This window comes from Chanodichthys erythropterus, chromosome 22 (genome assembly GCF_024489055.1).
Source record: "Chanodichthys erythropterus isolate Z2021 chromosome 22, ASM2448905v1, whole genome shotgun sequence".
Taxonomy (NCBI): domain Eukaryota; kingdom Metazoa; phylum Chordata; class Actinopteri; order Cypriniformes; family Xenocyprididae; genus Chanodichthys; species Chanodichthys erythropterus.
The window spans coordinates 26138054-26155479 of record NC_090242.1 but is presented as its reverse complement, the minus strand read 5'-3'; the positions used below and the strand labels follow the sequence as shown (position 1 = coordinate 26155479).

The window sequence follows — 17426 nt, the reverse complement described above, 5'->3', positions numbered from 1 at the left end:
CCAAAATATTAATTGCTATCAAGATTTATTTAGAGGGTGGTAAAATCAATCCACAAACCATATAGGAATTAAAGTCGTGCTGATACTGATTTGGATCGATAGCATTGCAAGTTAATAATTTCTGCAATTAGCTGTTTGGTTTATTTTAATTCATAAATTGTAGCAATTTAATAAATTGCCTATACATATATTTTTCTCACCCAAGTTTGCATTTATCATTTATTTAATAAAAAAAAAAAAAAAAAAAAAAAGAATACAAAAATACAATTGAAAACATAGTGAGATATTAACATTTAAAATAACTAATTTAATACATTTTAAAATGTTCTTTATTCCACTGAAATTTTAGCAGCCATTACTCCAGTCTTCAGTGTCACATGATCTATTAGAAAAAATAAAAAATATATATGTATGGGTCATTGACGAATAAGGTTTTTAAAAGTGTAAAAAAAAAACATAATGGAGATAAATATAATTTTTAAGGTTATTAACTGTGAGATTGAGGTTTTTATAATCAACTGCAATTAACACTGCTTTTGTCATTTTTTACAAGATGGACAAAACCAAAAAAGTCATTCTGTTTAACCAAAATTTCACCGAATGACAATATTTTCAAACAGTGCTAACAGGCTGATATCTAGCTAGCTAGTTAGTTAGTAAAAGGACAGTCAAACATTTTATATTTAGTACAAGTTTTTAAAATATTACATTTTCCATGTTTTATAGCGGTTGTACCGAATGACCAGGGGCCGTAGGTATAAAGCCGCTCAGAGTAAAATTTTAGTCTCAAGTGTGTCAAAATGATAAGAATAACATAATTTTACTCTTATTCCCAGACTTAGGAACCTTTATGAATCACACTTATTCTTAAGTGTCAAGACTAGGTCTTGGCTCCTAAATTATTTAGGAGAGCTGGAGAGGTCTCCTAACCTAGTTAGGAGTAACAAGATGGCAGCAAAGAAGAAGAGACACACATTTTTTAATGAAGATGAGGTTAGGGTTGATAACATGGAGTTGATAAAAAGATAAACTTTGACAGTTCTTTAACTGATCTAATAAGAAATGTAATAAAGTTAAATAAATGTAATACATTAAAAAAATATTACTTAATATGTTTAATGCATTTTAAAACATTTAATGACTTTGAATAAACTTTTTATAACTAAATGTAACAACTTCTCCCACTCTACAAATCAATGTCCTAACTGTAGAAATGAAATAGTAATGACCTTTTTTGGAGACTGTATAAATGCAGCAGTGCACCAGTGATGACTTGGACCCATCAGTCCTCAGTAAGCTGGCTCTAAATAGCACTGTTGCTAAACTTACCACACCAAACATAGAGGCCAAAATTGATGTGCAAAGTTTTCTTTTTTTTTTTTTTTGACCATACAATTTTGCTTAAACCATCACAATATGAGGAAAATATTTTTATTTGTATGTTTATATTATTTAAATGTTTTAAAATATGAGAGAATAAAACACTAAGCATTGGTATTTACCTGTCAAAATTGTTAGCAAAAAAAAGGCAAACTACAGCTACAGGTTTCCGAAAAACAAAAAAGCTCAGAAAAAAAGCACACACTGACTACAAAATCAGTTTTTAATATTTCATTGATCGTCTTTTTTTTTCTTTTTTTTTTTTTGCATGTGTTCATAATTTCTTTGTATGACAACCTGGCCAAAAATAATTTGAAATTTCAGTTCATAATCACACATGAAACAATTGACTCCAAGCACAGCTACGTGATATGCTTACATCTTTTAACACATTTTTAAAAGATGTAAATTTTCATATGGCTAGACATCACATGGCAGTTCATTGACTTTCCAACTGACCATCAAACCATGCGGCAAAAGCAAGCCACTTTTATGTTGATAGTGGGCTTCCCTTGAGTTGTTAGTGCCGTTGATGGAACTCATGACACATCATCGCTCCAATTGTAAATGAGGAGATATAAATCAATAGATAAGGATTCCACACCATCAGTGCTAATTTGTGATAATTTTGCACAATGCAAAGCTATTTTTAAGAATAAACTTAAATATTAAAATGTTTCAGTGTCTTTTTAGGTGATTTTTTATTTAATATAATAACATTAAATTATTGGTGGTGTGCTGCTGTGACCACCCTTGCAGGCTTGCTATTGGCTGATTCAGAGGTTGAGGGTGGCCATTTTGAGTTGACATCATTGTAGTCCTTAGTTCACAACACTTAAGTCAGCACTTAAGAATCAGTCTTAGACGTTACTTTGCTTTTAGCTTCTTTATAAAAGTCTCCTATACTCCTGGAAAAGTCCTACTTTTTACTAAGAAGTCAAAACTTAAGACTATTCTTAAGAGCATTTCTAAGAAGTTTTATACATACGGGCCCTGAGGTTTCGGGACATGCATATGAGCAAGTGAAAACATGAATTTTTCAAATAATTGAAAGAGAGTTAGTTACTTTGCTTCATGATCATGTGGTTCTTTGCAGGTGTCTGAATGATGTCACATCCTGTCACATGATATTGAATGCATGACTTGATCCAAAATGGTCCCTTTATATTGGTTACTCCGAATGACATAGATGAAATTCATTTTTCCGGACATTTTTCTCATAACAAAGCATCAACTTCTACACATAATTTTAATACCATTTTGCACTGTTGATATATGATGTTATAAAATCATGCTAAATATATATATATATATATGTTTTTTACATTTTAAGATATTTTAATCACAAATGAAATGGCTGTATTGGCCTTTGGACGGTTAAACTGAATGACCTTTTGACACTTCAAAATCTTTTAAATACCTTTATATGTAGCAAAATATAATTAAAACCTTTTGGATTCAATAAAAGAGATCTAGTTTTACTACCTTACACACTTCGGATATCATATCTTTGTTTTTTATTATTATTAAGGCCTTTGGACAAATAAATGACCTGTCACGTCATTGACCCTATACATTGAGAGTAAATGAGTACACCCCCTCTGAAAAATAACATTTTAAACAATATGAACACAAAAACAATTTCCAAAATTTTGACAAGACTAAGTTTTATAGAACATGTTTAACTTATAACATGAAAGTAAGGTCAATAATAGAACTTAGAGAACTAAATCTTCAGTTTTACTCAAATTAGGGTGATGCACCCCACTGAAAGTCTCTGGAGCAAAGCTAAATTTTAGACTACAAATGTCTAATTTAACAAGAATTCAACCACAAGTGAGTTTAATTATTCATTACACAGGTGTCCAGCAGACAGTTGACTTTAAAAGGGTGTTAAACCCCTTCCCATTTCATGCTGTCAGCAATGGCACCACATGGAAGAGAAATGTCACAAGACCTGAGAAAGAACATAATTTCTTTACACCAGAAAGCTGAAGGCTACAAGAAGATCAGCAAAGCATTACTCATCAGTCAGAATACTGTAACAAAAGTGGTACAAAAATTTTAAAAAGATGGAACTGCAACCATATCACAGAGACGTCCAGGTCGTCCACGGAAGTTAACACCTCCACAGGAGCGTCTTCTGATGAGAAGAGCTGAAGAAAATCGGCATGCAAGTTCACTGCAGTTATCTAAAGAAGTAGAAAGCCAAACTGGAGTGACTATTTCCTGTGACACAATACAGTGTACACTGCAGAGAAATGGCATGCATGGGTGTCTACGAAATAAGCCTCTCCTAAAGCCCAGGCACAAAAAAGCCCACCTAGAGTTTGCCAGGGCCCATGCTGACAAAGATGAAGACTACTGGGACTCTATACTCTGGAGTGATGAGACCAAGATAATGTTTTTGGAACTGACGGCTTCAAAACTGTATGGCGTCGCAAAGGTGAGGAATACATAGAAAAATGCATGGTGCCTACAGTGAAACATGGTGGTGGCAGTGTCCTTATGTGGGGCTGCATGAGTGCTGTTGGTGTCGGGAGCTGCATTTCATTGATGGCATCATGAATTCACACATGAATACTGCTCTATACTGAAAGAGAAGATGCTACCATCACTCCGTGCCCTTGGTCGTCGTGCACTTTTCCAACATGACAACGATCCTCAACACACATCTAAGGCCACTGTTGGATTTCTGAAGAAGAACAGGGTGAAAGTGATTCAGTGGCTCCTGATCTGAACCCAATCGAACACCTATGGGGAATTCTGAAGAGACAAGTAGAGCATCACTCTCCATCCAGCATCCAGTCTCTAAAAGAGCTCATTGTTGAAGAATGGAAATAGATAGATGTTGCAAAATGTTGCCAACTTGTTCATTCCATGTCGAGAAGACTTGGTGTTGTCATTAAAAATCATGGAGGCCATACAAAGTTCTAGATGTAATAGTTTTTGTTGTGGGGTGTACTCATTTACACTGAGCACTGTATACATATATACATATATACATATCAGACCAACCACACACACAGCCACACACCTCCTCTCTTCATTCTCTCCCCTCACTGAGACAGAAGTATCCAAACTTCTCCTCTCCAATCATCCTACTACCTGCCCTCTAGATCCCATCCCCACACACCTTCTACAAGCCATCGCTCCCACACTTTTACCAGCACTGACACACATCATCAACACATCTCTCCAAACTGGCACTTTCCCTAACACATTCAAACAGGCTCGGGTAACCCCACTGCTTAAGAAACCCACATTAAACACGTCTCTTGTAGACAGCTACAGACCGGTTTCTCTCCTACCATTCATAGCAAAAACACTTGAACGAGTTGTTTTCAACCAGGTGTCATCTTTCCTCTCACACAGCAACCAATTGGATGTCAATCAATCTGGTTTCAAGAGTGGCCACTCGACCGAGACTGCACTGCTGTCGGTCACTGAATCCCTGCGGATTGCAAAGGCTGATTCCAAATCATCAGTCCTCATTCTGCTCGATCTATCAGCTGCCTTTGACACAGTGAATCATCAGATCCTCCTGTCCACCCTCTCATCTCTGGGCATCACAGGTACTCCACTTCTCTGGTTTGAATCCTATCTCACAGGAAGGTCTTTCAGGGTTGCCTGGAGAGGGGAGGTATCCAAAGCTCATCAGCTGACCACGGGTGTTCCTCAGGGTTCAGTTCTTGGACCCCTCCTCTTCTCCATTTACACTACATCACTTGGTCCCATCATTCAGGCACATGGTTTCTCCTACCATTGCTATGCTGATGACACACAACTCTTCCTTTCATTCCATCCAGACGATCCCACAGTAGCTGCTCGAATCTCAAGCTGTCTGGCGGACATCTCGGCATGGATGAAAGAACATCATCTACAGCTCAACCTGGCTAAGACTGAGCTTCTCGTCTTCCCTGCCAATCCGACTCTAAATCACGATTTCAGCATCCAGCTAGGCACATCCTCAATTACCCCATCAAATTCGGCCAGAAATCTTGGAGTAATCCTTGATGATCAACTGACCTTCAAAGACCACATTGCAATGACAGCTCGGTCATGCAGATTTGCACTATACAACATCAGGAAAATCAGGCCCTTTCTAACAGAACATGCAACACAACTTCTGGTCCAGGCTCTGGTCATTTCTAGGCTTGATTACTGCAATGCACTTCTGGCTGGACTGCCATCATGCACAATCAAGCCTCTACAAATGATTCAGAACGCAGCAGCACGTCTCGTCTTCAACGAGCCCAAAAGAGCCCACGTCACGCCTCTCTTCATCTCTCTTCACTGGCTACCACTTGCTTCTCGCATCAAATTCAAGGCGTTGACGCTTGCTTACAGATCCACCACAGGCTCAGCACCCTCCTACTTCCACTCACTCTTACGAGTCTACACTCCTACCAGAAACCTGCGCTCATTAAAGGAGCGAAGGCTTGTGGTACCATCACAGAGAGGCACAAAATCACTTTCCAGAACATTCTCATTCACTGTCCCTTGCTGGTGGAATGATCTTCCTGCCTTCATCCGGAATGCGGAATCCCTGGCAATATTCAAAAGACAGCTGAAAACCCATCTCTTTCGTGAGCACTTAACCTCATCTTAAAAAAAAAAAAAAAAAAAAAAAAAAAAAAAAAAACTTCTTATTCCTATCCTTTCACTTCCTCTAATCCCTCTCTATTGTAGCTTAGGATAATCTGAGCACTGCCTATAACTTGTATTATGAGCACTTCTTGTCTATTTGCCTCGTCATAATGACTCGCTTGTTGTATTCCTCACTTGTAAGTCGCTTTGGATAAAAGCATCTGCCAAATGAATAAATGTAAATGTAAATGTAAATATACACACACAGACATGTATTTGTGTTTGTGTATACACATTAAAATGAATCATGTAAGACGATTCCTATTAGCTCAGAACAAACTAAAAGTGCATGTTTCTACATTTTTATTGTAATAAAATTTGAGGTTTAATTCCAAAAGCAAAATGCAATAGTTACAATAAGCTTTAAAGCTTGCATGTTACAGTATGAAAAGAATGTCCCACTACAGAGGACAAACACATTACACATTTACCAGAGGACCAAACTCAAAACTTGCATTGATTTTATAGTGACTTTTGATTACCTTGAGACTATGTGCAGCTTAAAAAAAAAACAGCCCTTAAAGTAATATGGTGGGTTTAATAAAAAAATTAAGATCCATTTCACAACATCTGTGGCATACTGTTGTTTCCCACATGAAAAAAAAAAAACCTTCACAGTAGTCTTTACAGTAATTGTAATGCAATTAAGCACTTAAAGGGATAGTTCACTCAAAATGAAAAATACCCCATGATTTACTCACCCTCAAGCCATCCTAGGTGTCTATGACTATCTTCTTTCAGACAAACACAATCGGAGTTATTATTAAACAATGTCCTGGCACTCTCAAGCTTTATAATGGCAGAGAATAGACGATTAGATTTTGAAAGCCAAAAAAGTGCAAACATCCATCATAAAAGATATCCACATGGCTCCATGGGGTTAATAAAGGCCTTCTGAAGTGAAGCGATTCGTCTGAGTGAGAAAAATATCAGACAGATGGCTGTACGCATCGTTTTACAGCAAAAGAGTGAACTCTGACCTGACGCATGATGTAATGAGGGACTTGGACGCACAGAGGATAGAGGACAACACCGGTCATGAATTAGTAGTCTGAAACGAGAATTTTTAAAGAGAAATTTCAGAGGATTTCGATACAAGAGAACAGGAGCTTGAGCTTGTTGCGCAGCCCTATATGAACAGTGAGAGGCGTCAAAGCTTTCGCTACTCCTACATCATGCCAGGGGTTACTCTTCTGGCCTAAGTCGACTTGCGTAGGCCATCCTTCTGGAAGCTATTTTAGTTTTTAAAGTTTTAAATACGGATATTTTTCTTACACAAGAGCATCGCTTCACTTCAGAAGGCCGGAGCAGTGTGGATATCTTTTATGATGGATAGATGCACTTTTTTTGGTTTCAAAATCTAATCCTTTTATTCACTGCCATTATAAAGCTTGAAAGAGCAAGGACATTATTTAAGTGAAAGAAGAAAGTCATATACACTTAGGATGGCTTGAGGGTGAGCAAATCATGGGGTAATTTTCCTTTTTGAATGAACTAACCCTTTAAGTACTTTACCTGACAAAATCCTTGTGGAACAATGATGTTAAAGTATGATCTTTCCAGGGCTCTTGTCTGACAGAAACTGTACATTGAGATTAGTGCAGAGATGATCCAGCTGTGACTTCCTGTCCTAGTCTCAGACAAAAGAGCGTTTAATGAAAGAGGGTGTGTATTTGATCTCATTATAGCACTCATCTTCCTCGTGGCTGATCCTCCATTTGCTCTCCTGTGCCGAACGGTGGAGCCACAGCACCAGCACCATCAGAGCCAGCAAGAGCAGGGCCATAGAGAGACTCAACAGCACCCCCTGCAGGATTCCTGGAGAATTATCTGGAGCTATATGGTCACCAAAAAAAGAAAATCTGTCATCAGGTACTCATTTACTTTTTTTGTTCCATGCAACACAAAAGAGGTTTTGAAGACTGTTCTGTCACTCTTATCTATGCAGGTACAATGAATAAGCATAGAAAAGCACCATAAAGGGATCATAAAAGTGTACAGAAAGACTTACGTGTGTACACAGACAGGTTAATGTAGCAGTGCTGAGTTCCCAGCGGGTTGGTCACTGAGCAGCGGTAAAGGCCAGAGGTTTGCGCAGACACATTGGCAATGTGCACAGAACCTGTCATGTCACCTGGGACACATAATATACAGGTTTAAGAAAAACATCAGACATGCAGAAACAGTTGTTTTTTTTTTACACCCAAGCGTTTTTACCGTCCATGTTCACTGGTAGTGTTGTCTTATCCGGTTCTAGCTTCTCCCAGATCACCTGAGGAGCGGGAAAGCCCTCCGCCACCACACAGGACAGCCTCACATTGCCCCCAGCATCTGTGTCTCCTTCCCATAGACACACAGGAAGAGATGGTGGTGCTGCACACGCATATAGAGAGTTATGAAACCTGAACACATCAAGCTGAAAACTTCAACATATCTTCAAGTAGTCTATAAAATGGAAAGAGTTCCACTTCTTGTATAAAGTGTAGCAGCAGGATCTGGACGGATTCAGGTCTGAACCTGAGCAAAAACTAATAAGCATAAGTAATGTTGGAAACTTGTTTTCTCCAAGGAATGAATAATAAACAAATATTTATACATAAAATAAATTTATATTGAAACATCTATATGTTTTATATCTTTTTTCCCCTCACGATTGCGAGTTTATATCTCACAAAAAAAATGTAAATCACTTTTTGTGCTTGAACAGTCAAATACACAGAATAACGTCAAAATGACAGTCTTGGCAAGTATTGAACCCGTGCATTAGGTCTTAAGTGACAGCAGCCTAATAAACTTGCTGTCATTAATATTAATCAAGCAATCTTCCATAGGTTACTTCATAGTTCTAATGTGTCAGTAAGCACTCAGTACTGCGCTGCGTGAATATTTACATACCAGCACATATGAGAGGAAATAAAAGTTTGGCAAGCAGGTACTGATTGGAGAAAAAGCTTTTTTCAAAGCTTCGAATCAATTGAACATGATTCACTGTTTCGAAGTGTTCGAAACGCCACAGTCTGGTGACCCCTGCTGGTCAGAACAGTGTAAAATGCAACAAAAACTCAAGCCAAACATGCATGAAAACACCTTTTACAAATGTTTTGTTCAAAGTAAAATCTATCAAATGCAATTAACTAATACGCTAATAAGATTAAATATCAAGTGTCTGTATAATAATAGTTATCAATTTTCAATACTTGTTTTGTTTGGATGGCTCAGCTAAACGTGCCAATAAAAGACTATTAACTACTATTATTCTTTTAATAATGTCTCATTAAAACATCTACAAATGTATAAAACTGATCAGAGATCAGATAAAAATCATAGATGGTTCACTGCTGGGGGCGACCTCAGTAAATCAGCATGATTCATGAGTTCATAGAAAACGTTTCAAAACAGTTATGTTTTACGTAACGAAGCCTCATTTACTGAAATCAGTGAATTTTGTTTGATATGCGCTCCGACCCACTGATTTGAAACAAATATTCATATTAGCTTCATGAAGCAGTGTTTCTAAAGCGCCCATCATCACTACCTGCAGGGAGTGGAAGTACACACACTGTCCTGCTGTTGCACTTGCACAGTGCAGGAAATACGACTCTTATTAAAACATGCTGTCATTCTTAAAGTACCATTTTTATCAGCAATTTAAATTTATATTGAAAAATCTATATGTTTTATATCTTTTTTTCCCCTCACGATTGCGAGTTTATATCAAATATTTATTACAAATATTAGGTCTTAAAGGTGCCCTAGAACTTTTTTTTAAAAGATGTAATATAAGTCTAAGGTGTCCCCTGAATGTGTCTGTGAAGTTTCAGCTCAAAATACTTTTTTTAAAGTAATTTTTTTAACTGCCTATTTTGGGGCATAATTAGAAACGAGCCAATTTCAAGTTGCGGCCCCTTTAAATTGCGCGCTCTCCGCCCCCTCCCTAGCTCTCGACTCTATCACAGCATAAACAAAGTTTACACAGCTAATATAACCCTCAAAATGGATATTTACAGAGTGTTCGTCATGCATACTGAATGCATGCGTCGGATTGTGTGATTTATTTGAGTGTTTACATTTGATATTGAATGAGTTTGAGGCTATGCTCTGTGGCTAACTGGCTAACACTACACTGTTGGAGAGATTTATGAAGAATGAAGTTGTGTTTATGAATTATACAGACTGCAAGTGTTTAATAATGAAAATAACGACGGCTCTTGTCTCCGTGAATACAGTAAGAAACGATGGTAACTTTAACCACATTTAACAGTACATTAGCAACATGCTAACGAAACATTTAGAAAGACAGTTTACAAATATCACTAAAAATATCATGTTCAATGGCGCAGGAAATACGACTCTTATTAAAACGTGCTGTCATTCTTAAAGGGATAGTTCACCCAAAAATGAAAATTTGATGTTTATCTGCTTACCCCCAGGGCATCCAAGATGTAGAGGACTTTTTTTCTTCTGTCAAACGCAAATTATGATTTTTAACTGCAACTGCTGCCGTCTGTCAGTCAAACAATAGCAGTGATTGGGAACTTGAACAATAAGAGTCGAAAAAACTTCCATAGACAAATCCAAATTAAACCCTGCGGCTCGTGACGACACACTGATGTCCTGAGACACGAAACGATCGGTTTGTGCGAGAAACCGAACTGTATTTATATAATTTTTTACCTCTAATACACCACTATGTCCAACTTCGTTCAGCTTCCGGTTAGTGAGGTCTGATCGCGCTCTGACAACGGAAGTGATGTCTCGCGCTCATTGAAGTATATGGGCGAGACATCACTTCCGTCACCAGAACGCGTTTTTTGACCTCACTAACAGGAAGCTGAACGAAGTTGGACATAGTGGTGTATTAGAGGTAAAAAAATATATAAATAATGTTCGGTTTCTCGCACAAACCGATCGTTTCGTGTCTTAGGACATTAATGTGTCGTCACGAGCCGCAGGTTTTAATTTTGATTTGTCTAAGCAAGTTTTATTTACTGTTATATTTGAAGTTCCCATCTACTGCTATTATTTGACTGACAGACGGCAGCGGTTGCAATTAAAAATCATCATTTGCGTTCGACTGAAGAAAAAAAGTCATCTACATCTTGGATGCACTGGGGGTAAGCAGACAAACATCAAATTTTCATTTTTGGTTGAACTATCCCTTTAAAGTACCATTTTTATCAGAAGGGTATTGCTACAGTTCGATTAGACGTTATGCGCCAGAGAAACGCGCGCAGCCATCTTTAGAATTGTGTCTTTGAACTTCTGTCTATGGCATTGTTGTTGAAGAGTAACTGGTGAAGTAGTTTTAATTATTCTAGAGTAACGAAAGTTATCATAAACATTGTAATGTTTGAAGCGGATGTCATAAATGTCAGTAGACCGGGAAGATTTTAAAACGAGCGGTTCATTCATACATACGTAAGAACTTACCTTCATGCTGTAAAAATACAAACCAGAAAACAGAACACAACGAGCGCAGTGGTGAAAAGGGGCGGGCTAAATAAGGTCGTGCAACACTATTTGCATTTGGAACTGTTTTCGTTGACGGAGCAGAAACTGTTTTAATTGACAAAAATGTAAGTTACTCAATTTACTAAACTTATTGTTTAACTTGTATAAAAGTTATATCAAACTTGCTGTCTTGATGGTGGTGTGAATGGTTCAACCTATTTTTCAGTGCATAAATTGGGTGTTTATAAAAGAGAGATGCCGTTTGATGTATAGTACCCAGAACAGTGAGGCTGAGCTCTCCTATGCCAGGGTCTCCTGTCTCAGGTGGGTTGCTGACCACACAGCGATAGACTCCAGCATCAGACACCCGCGTGTAATTCAAGATGATGTCTGCACTCCAGGGCATCCCAGCAAAGCCTACCCTGCCCATGAATGAAGGGCTTTCAATCACCTGCCCATGATCATACACGATCACCTGTGCAACGAGAGAGATATCAGTCCTTGGATCTTAGTCAGACTATAGCACCATATTTCATTTTTAAAGGAATGAAAACGAGGCTGTGAGGGATGAAAGTACAGTGTTTTCAACGGATCAAAAGTGTTTAACAACATGCCAATGGTTGAGTTGACTAAACATTTCCAAACACTTTCAGTGGATAAAGATTTCTGAAAGAACTGTTATGAAAGTTGTGAGTTTTCAAAAATTACATATGATCTAGGACCTTTATACTGTGCTAAGTCGGCGTTGGAAAGACTGTAAAAGTCTTAAGGGTGCATTTGGAAAATTCGAGGGATTCATGAATTGATGAAAAGCTATTATTTAAATCATACAATTGAAATAGATATATATCTATTATAGAGCTGGGTAGATTACTTATGAATTGTAAGTTACTGATTACAAATTACATGACAAAATTTGTAATCAGTAATACAGTCTCTTAGGTTACACATTTTTGGTAACGTAATCTGACTACTTTTGGATTACATTTAGATTACTTTTGTGCTAACCCTTATTTGATGTCACATATATTGTAGGATAATCTTGTACTATTATAAATATAGTCCAAAACATATATTCTATTCTATTCAGAGCCTCAACAGATTCTTTTTAAACTGCAATGTATGGACAGTTAATACTTCAAAATACTAACACTAATGTACCTGTTAGTGTTTGCTGATAGTAACACTGAATAAAACAAAATCACATCTTATGATTTTAAAACATATTTACTTAAAATTATGTAAATTCAGAAAACGGCAATATTACAAAAACAAATACTGAAAAACATGAAATTCACAGCAATATCACTGCTACATCAAATATTTAATCTATATTTCATATTTTATTATTAGTATTAGTATTATTATATTATTTCATATATATACATTTCATATATATTCATCTATATTTCATCTAGCCTCACCGCCGGAAAAACTCAAAGAATCACAAACGTATATAAGCAGCAGGTTTATTATGAAAAAAATATACATGTTTAAAAAAAAAAAGAAAAAATAGGAGAATTAATGAATTGTGAGCAACTTCATGCCATTGTGTAAATAATATGTAATCATGTAATCCATAAAAAAGTAACTGTAGTCTGATTACGAGTATTTTAAAAAGTAGTTTACTCTAATTACAAGTACTTGATTTTTGGAATCTGATTACGTAATACAGATTACATGTAATCCATTACTACCCAGCTCTGTATATTTCATTATATATATATATATATATATATATATATATATACAAAATTTTGTTTTCCTGCATGTCATGTGACCATCAACCGTCATCAGAACTGTAAACATGCAAATGTATTGTTGAATTTTTAAAATATTAACTTAAAATCTCAGAGGGTACTTGAGGAAAAAAAAGTTTGAGAAAGCCTTATCCCTGGCCTACTACACATCGGGACACTGCTTACTAAATTTTCAGTGAAATAACTATACAAGCTTTCGATGTAACATCACCACTGGTATTTATCAAAAATGGGAAGAACCCTGCAACATTTTAGACAATATTTAATTTATCTTTGAAAATGTATCTACATTATGTTTACTACCCGTCTAGCATTTCAGAATTCCCGGCTAAGGGAACAAAAGGTGCTTCCCACTAAACTTTGTGGAATTTGTTTACGGAGCGAATGTTCTAGGATTTTGTGACTGAGACAGTACATAAAATGGCTGACCCCCTGGTCAGTACCCTTAATACTGAACTAGGGACCTGATTAAGATGCATCCTAACCCTCACAGCCTCATTTTAATTTGCGTTTCAATATGGAATCTGTCCTGACTAAAAGCCATTCACACCAACAACAAAAGCTATGGTTGTATCTGAAATCGCATACTTCCCAACTATGTGATTGTGAATTCCAGCTTTCCAAAATTTCAAAACAGAATTCCAAACTCAAAGTACCCATATTGACTTAAAACTTTCGGCTAGATTCTGAAGTGCGCATCTAATGGACACTTTACTATCCCATGAGACCACAGGAGAGGATTTGTGAATGGCAATGAAGCTATACGCAACTGATGCTGGTAGGTCACATGACAATGACAACTTAGCAAATGTACACCCAGATTACATTGATACTACACACATTCATACTATACAGAACATACTTTTTTTTAATGGTCGCTATGTAATTACATATTCAAAAGGAGTACCTACTGTTTCAGATGCACCCTATAGCAATGACTATATTAGCATCCAGACCAATGACAATAACACAATTTTTATTCTAGGTTAGGCTATATACAATGGTTAAAGTTGAATGGCTTTTGATTGCCTATCAATGTTTTAAATGTTCAATACATGGGGGAAAAACCCTCTTAAAGTGATTCCAACCATATTGTTCCCCTGTGTCATTATCTCTAGTTGTGGTGTGGAATCCACTAGTCTCTTAGAGTTTTTAGAACTCGGTTATAGTTATTGTTATCTTTCTTGGTGTGAATGGACCTTAAAGAGATAGTTCACCCAAAAATGACAATTTTTGGGTGAACTATCCCTTTAAGATTTATTAGCTGATTGTATATAGGTGACACCTGTGTGGGGGAGTCAGGGTCGGAGAGTGGGGTCAGAGTCCAGATGATGCTGAGTCTGAACAAGGGCATCATGGTGAAGAACGAACAGGGCAGAATGACAGAATCTCCCCGTACAACCTCCAAACCAGATTCCCTCACAGTCACCCGGACTGCACCTGAAGGGGGTGGAGGGAAACAGTCAAGCTGGATCCTTTTTAATGTACCTTTTTTGCTTTATTTGTGGCGCTTTTTCTTGTTGCAAAAAACTGGCAATGATAAATCACTTAGCAGGCCCATTTATTCTACAGTTTTGTTGTGTAGCTCTCAACATCTCTCCTTCCTTCTCAATGGTTGTCTCATTACTGTAATGATGAGTCCCACCCCCACCGCTCTGCCACCCCTGGGCCTTTGTGTGTGCGTGTGTGTGGGAAAGCATAGTGACTATAAAGCCTTAATTACAGCTGACAGCCTTGGCAAGGACAAATACACCAACTGAGAGAACAATGAGCTTCAAGTCTTATTCTAAAAAAAAAAAAACTGACCCAAATTACAAATACTCCAATTACTGTAACATTACACATAAAACGCCAATTATAAAACTGCTCAAATGATCATTGTGATCTTTGTTGCACATTGGTTTTTATTATACCTCACTCAAACATTTCATATCAAATGGATTGATGTCAAAAGGGTTTGTAATATGAAAAACATTGAGATACTTGGTATGTTTCAATATGTTAAACCCTGGTTAAAATCAGCTGTCTTCAAGTTATCAAGTAACAGTTCTCATCAGTCGTCAAAAGGTATTTCTGACCATATTTAACAGCCTAATGTTAAAAATAAAATCAACACGCACCATGTTGAAGAAAAGTGGACACCAAGCAAGCCAGCCAGAGGAGTCTCCATCCCGTACAGCCCATCTCTGAAAAGATACGTGTGCGCTATCCTCCATACAGGTCAGTGTGTTCCCCCTTCAAACCTCAGTCACTGGCACTGACTGGACAGGCATAACTGGGTTATTTGGCATCAAAGGGGGGCAGTTCTCGTTCTCTCTCCCTTTATCTCCTGCCCTCCCTCTATCGCTCTGTATCCCCTGTAACCACACACAGTGAATAGTTTACCTGTCCCTGTAGTGTTGAGTAAGAAAGCATCTGCTAAATCAGGGGTTTTCAAATATTATGGCACAGGCTCATAATGTGATGATCCCTTTCGTTTTTAATATGTTTATAACATTTGTGTTGCTGTGTAAATTTTCATCATCATTACTCCAGTCTTCAGTGTCATGTGATCCTTCAGAAATCATTGTAATATGCTTATTTAATGTTTTAAAAAGTTAATATTATGCTTCATATTTTTGTGGAAACCATGATACATGTTTTCAAGATATTTGATGATCGGAAAGTTAATTGGAATATATTAATAATCCATATTACATAATCTGATTCCAAAAATACCTGATTATATTACATTTTATATAATACTTGTTAGACTACAGTTACCTTTCTATTGATTACATGTTATTCTGCTACTGCACACTCAGAACAGCCATTAGTCATGTGACTATCACTGAAAAATGATGGTGCGTTCAACTCCTCCTGGGAAGTTTGTGTTTACGACGGTAGGTGCATTCAAGTCACTTTCGTCGGAGTAAGATGGCGGTGGTTTCTGCCTTCTCTAAATTAAAGGTGCTCTAAGCGATTCTGGGTGGAGTAACTTCCTGTTGACGTTCGAAGTGTTGTCAAACAAAACACTACCCTCCCTCCTCCCCCTCCCCTCCCCTCCGTGCTTCCTGAAACAGTCATGAACGCGCATTTAAAATCATTCCTGTCGGCTATAGGCTGGAGCATGTTTATTATGATTCGTGGTCCAGGCTGCACCAGTTTGTTTTTGTTGCCGTTTTCGGAGCTTGTGGCGACTACAGAGACTGTGTTTTTTACAGCCTAAAAACGTGTGACATCACATAGAGCACCTTTAATTACACAAAATAACAACACTTCTGCTTCTGGAAAATGTAGAGCAAAGAATGTGCATTAGTTGTATGTTGCTTTTTTATGTTTTTCAATTAATATGAAGCCATTGTAAAATGTATTGTTACATATTACATTTTTATATTGTGATGCTATCTTATTTTTTGCTGGGAATCAGCTTACTTCATTGTAAATAGAAACGCCTGAATATGTAACTGCTAAATACCTGTTAAGTATTGTGGTACTTCTGACTGACACGCCCCCAACTCGTAAAGATCGGAGCTTAAAGGGTTAGTTCACCCAAAAATGAAAATTCTGTCATTTATTACTTACCCTCATGCCATTCTACAAAAACCCAAAATAACGACTTATTTATTCCATTTGGCAGTTTGACACACGATCCGAATCATGATTCAATACACTGATTCATTTGTGATCTGATGCTTTCTGAAGCAGTGTTTTGAAATCAGCCATCACTAAATAAGTCGTTATTTTGTTTTTTGGTGCACCAAAAATATTCTCATCGATTTATAATATTAATATTGAACCACGGTACTCACATGAACCAATTTAAATATGTTTTTAGTACCTTTATGGATCTTGAGAGAGGAAGTGAGGAGATGTTTGCTGTATGTGACAAAAAATGTTTTGGCCTAAAAACACGTGACATCACTTAGAGGACCTTTAAGTAATAATAATAATAATAATAGTAAATAATAGGAAGTAATATCTAATAATAGTAAATAATATCTTTTTTTGAAAATGTTTTATTCTGATTGTTTTTATTTTAAAATTATTTTAATTTTAAAATTTTATGATTTAATTACTCAATAGCTTTTCATTAAACTCACAAACCCCCTGTAGTTCCATCATGAACCTCAGTTTGGGAAACCCTAACGTAATGTAATATTTAATGCACTTCTTGTTGTTGATACCAAAGAACAGAATATATTT

General features: G+C 36.9%; 1 protein-coding gene across 1 annotated transcript; it reads right to left on the bottom strand.

Moving 5' to 3' along the window:
* Positions 1-7666: 7666 nt before the first annotated feature.
* Positions 7667-15425, bottom strand: zgc:165604 (uncharacterized protein LOC792578 homolog). The gene is made up of 6 exons (XM_067375073.1): positions 15362-15425; positions 14527-14681; positions 11758-11956; positions 8248-8403; positions 8042-8164; positions 7667-7866 (listed from the first exon to the last, which is right to left on the bottom strand). Exons 1-6 carry the CDS (start codon positions 15423-15425, stop codon positions 7667-7669), a joined length of 897 nt encoding a protein of 298 aa, XP_067231174.1.
* Positions 15426-17426: the final 2001 nt, after the last annotated feature.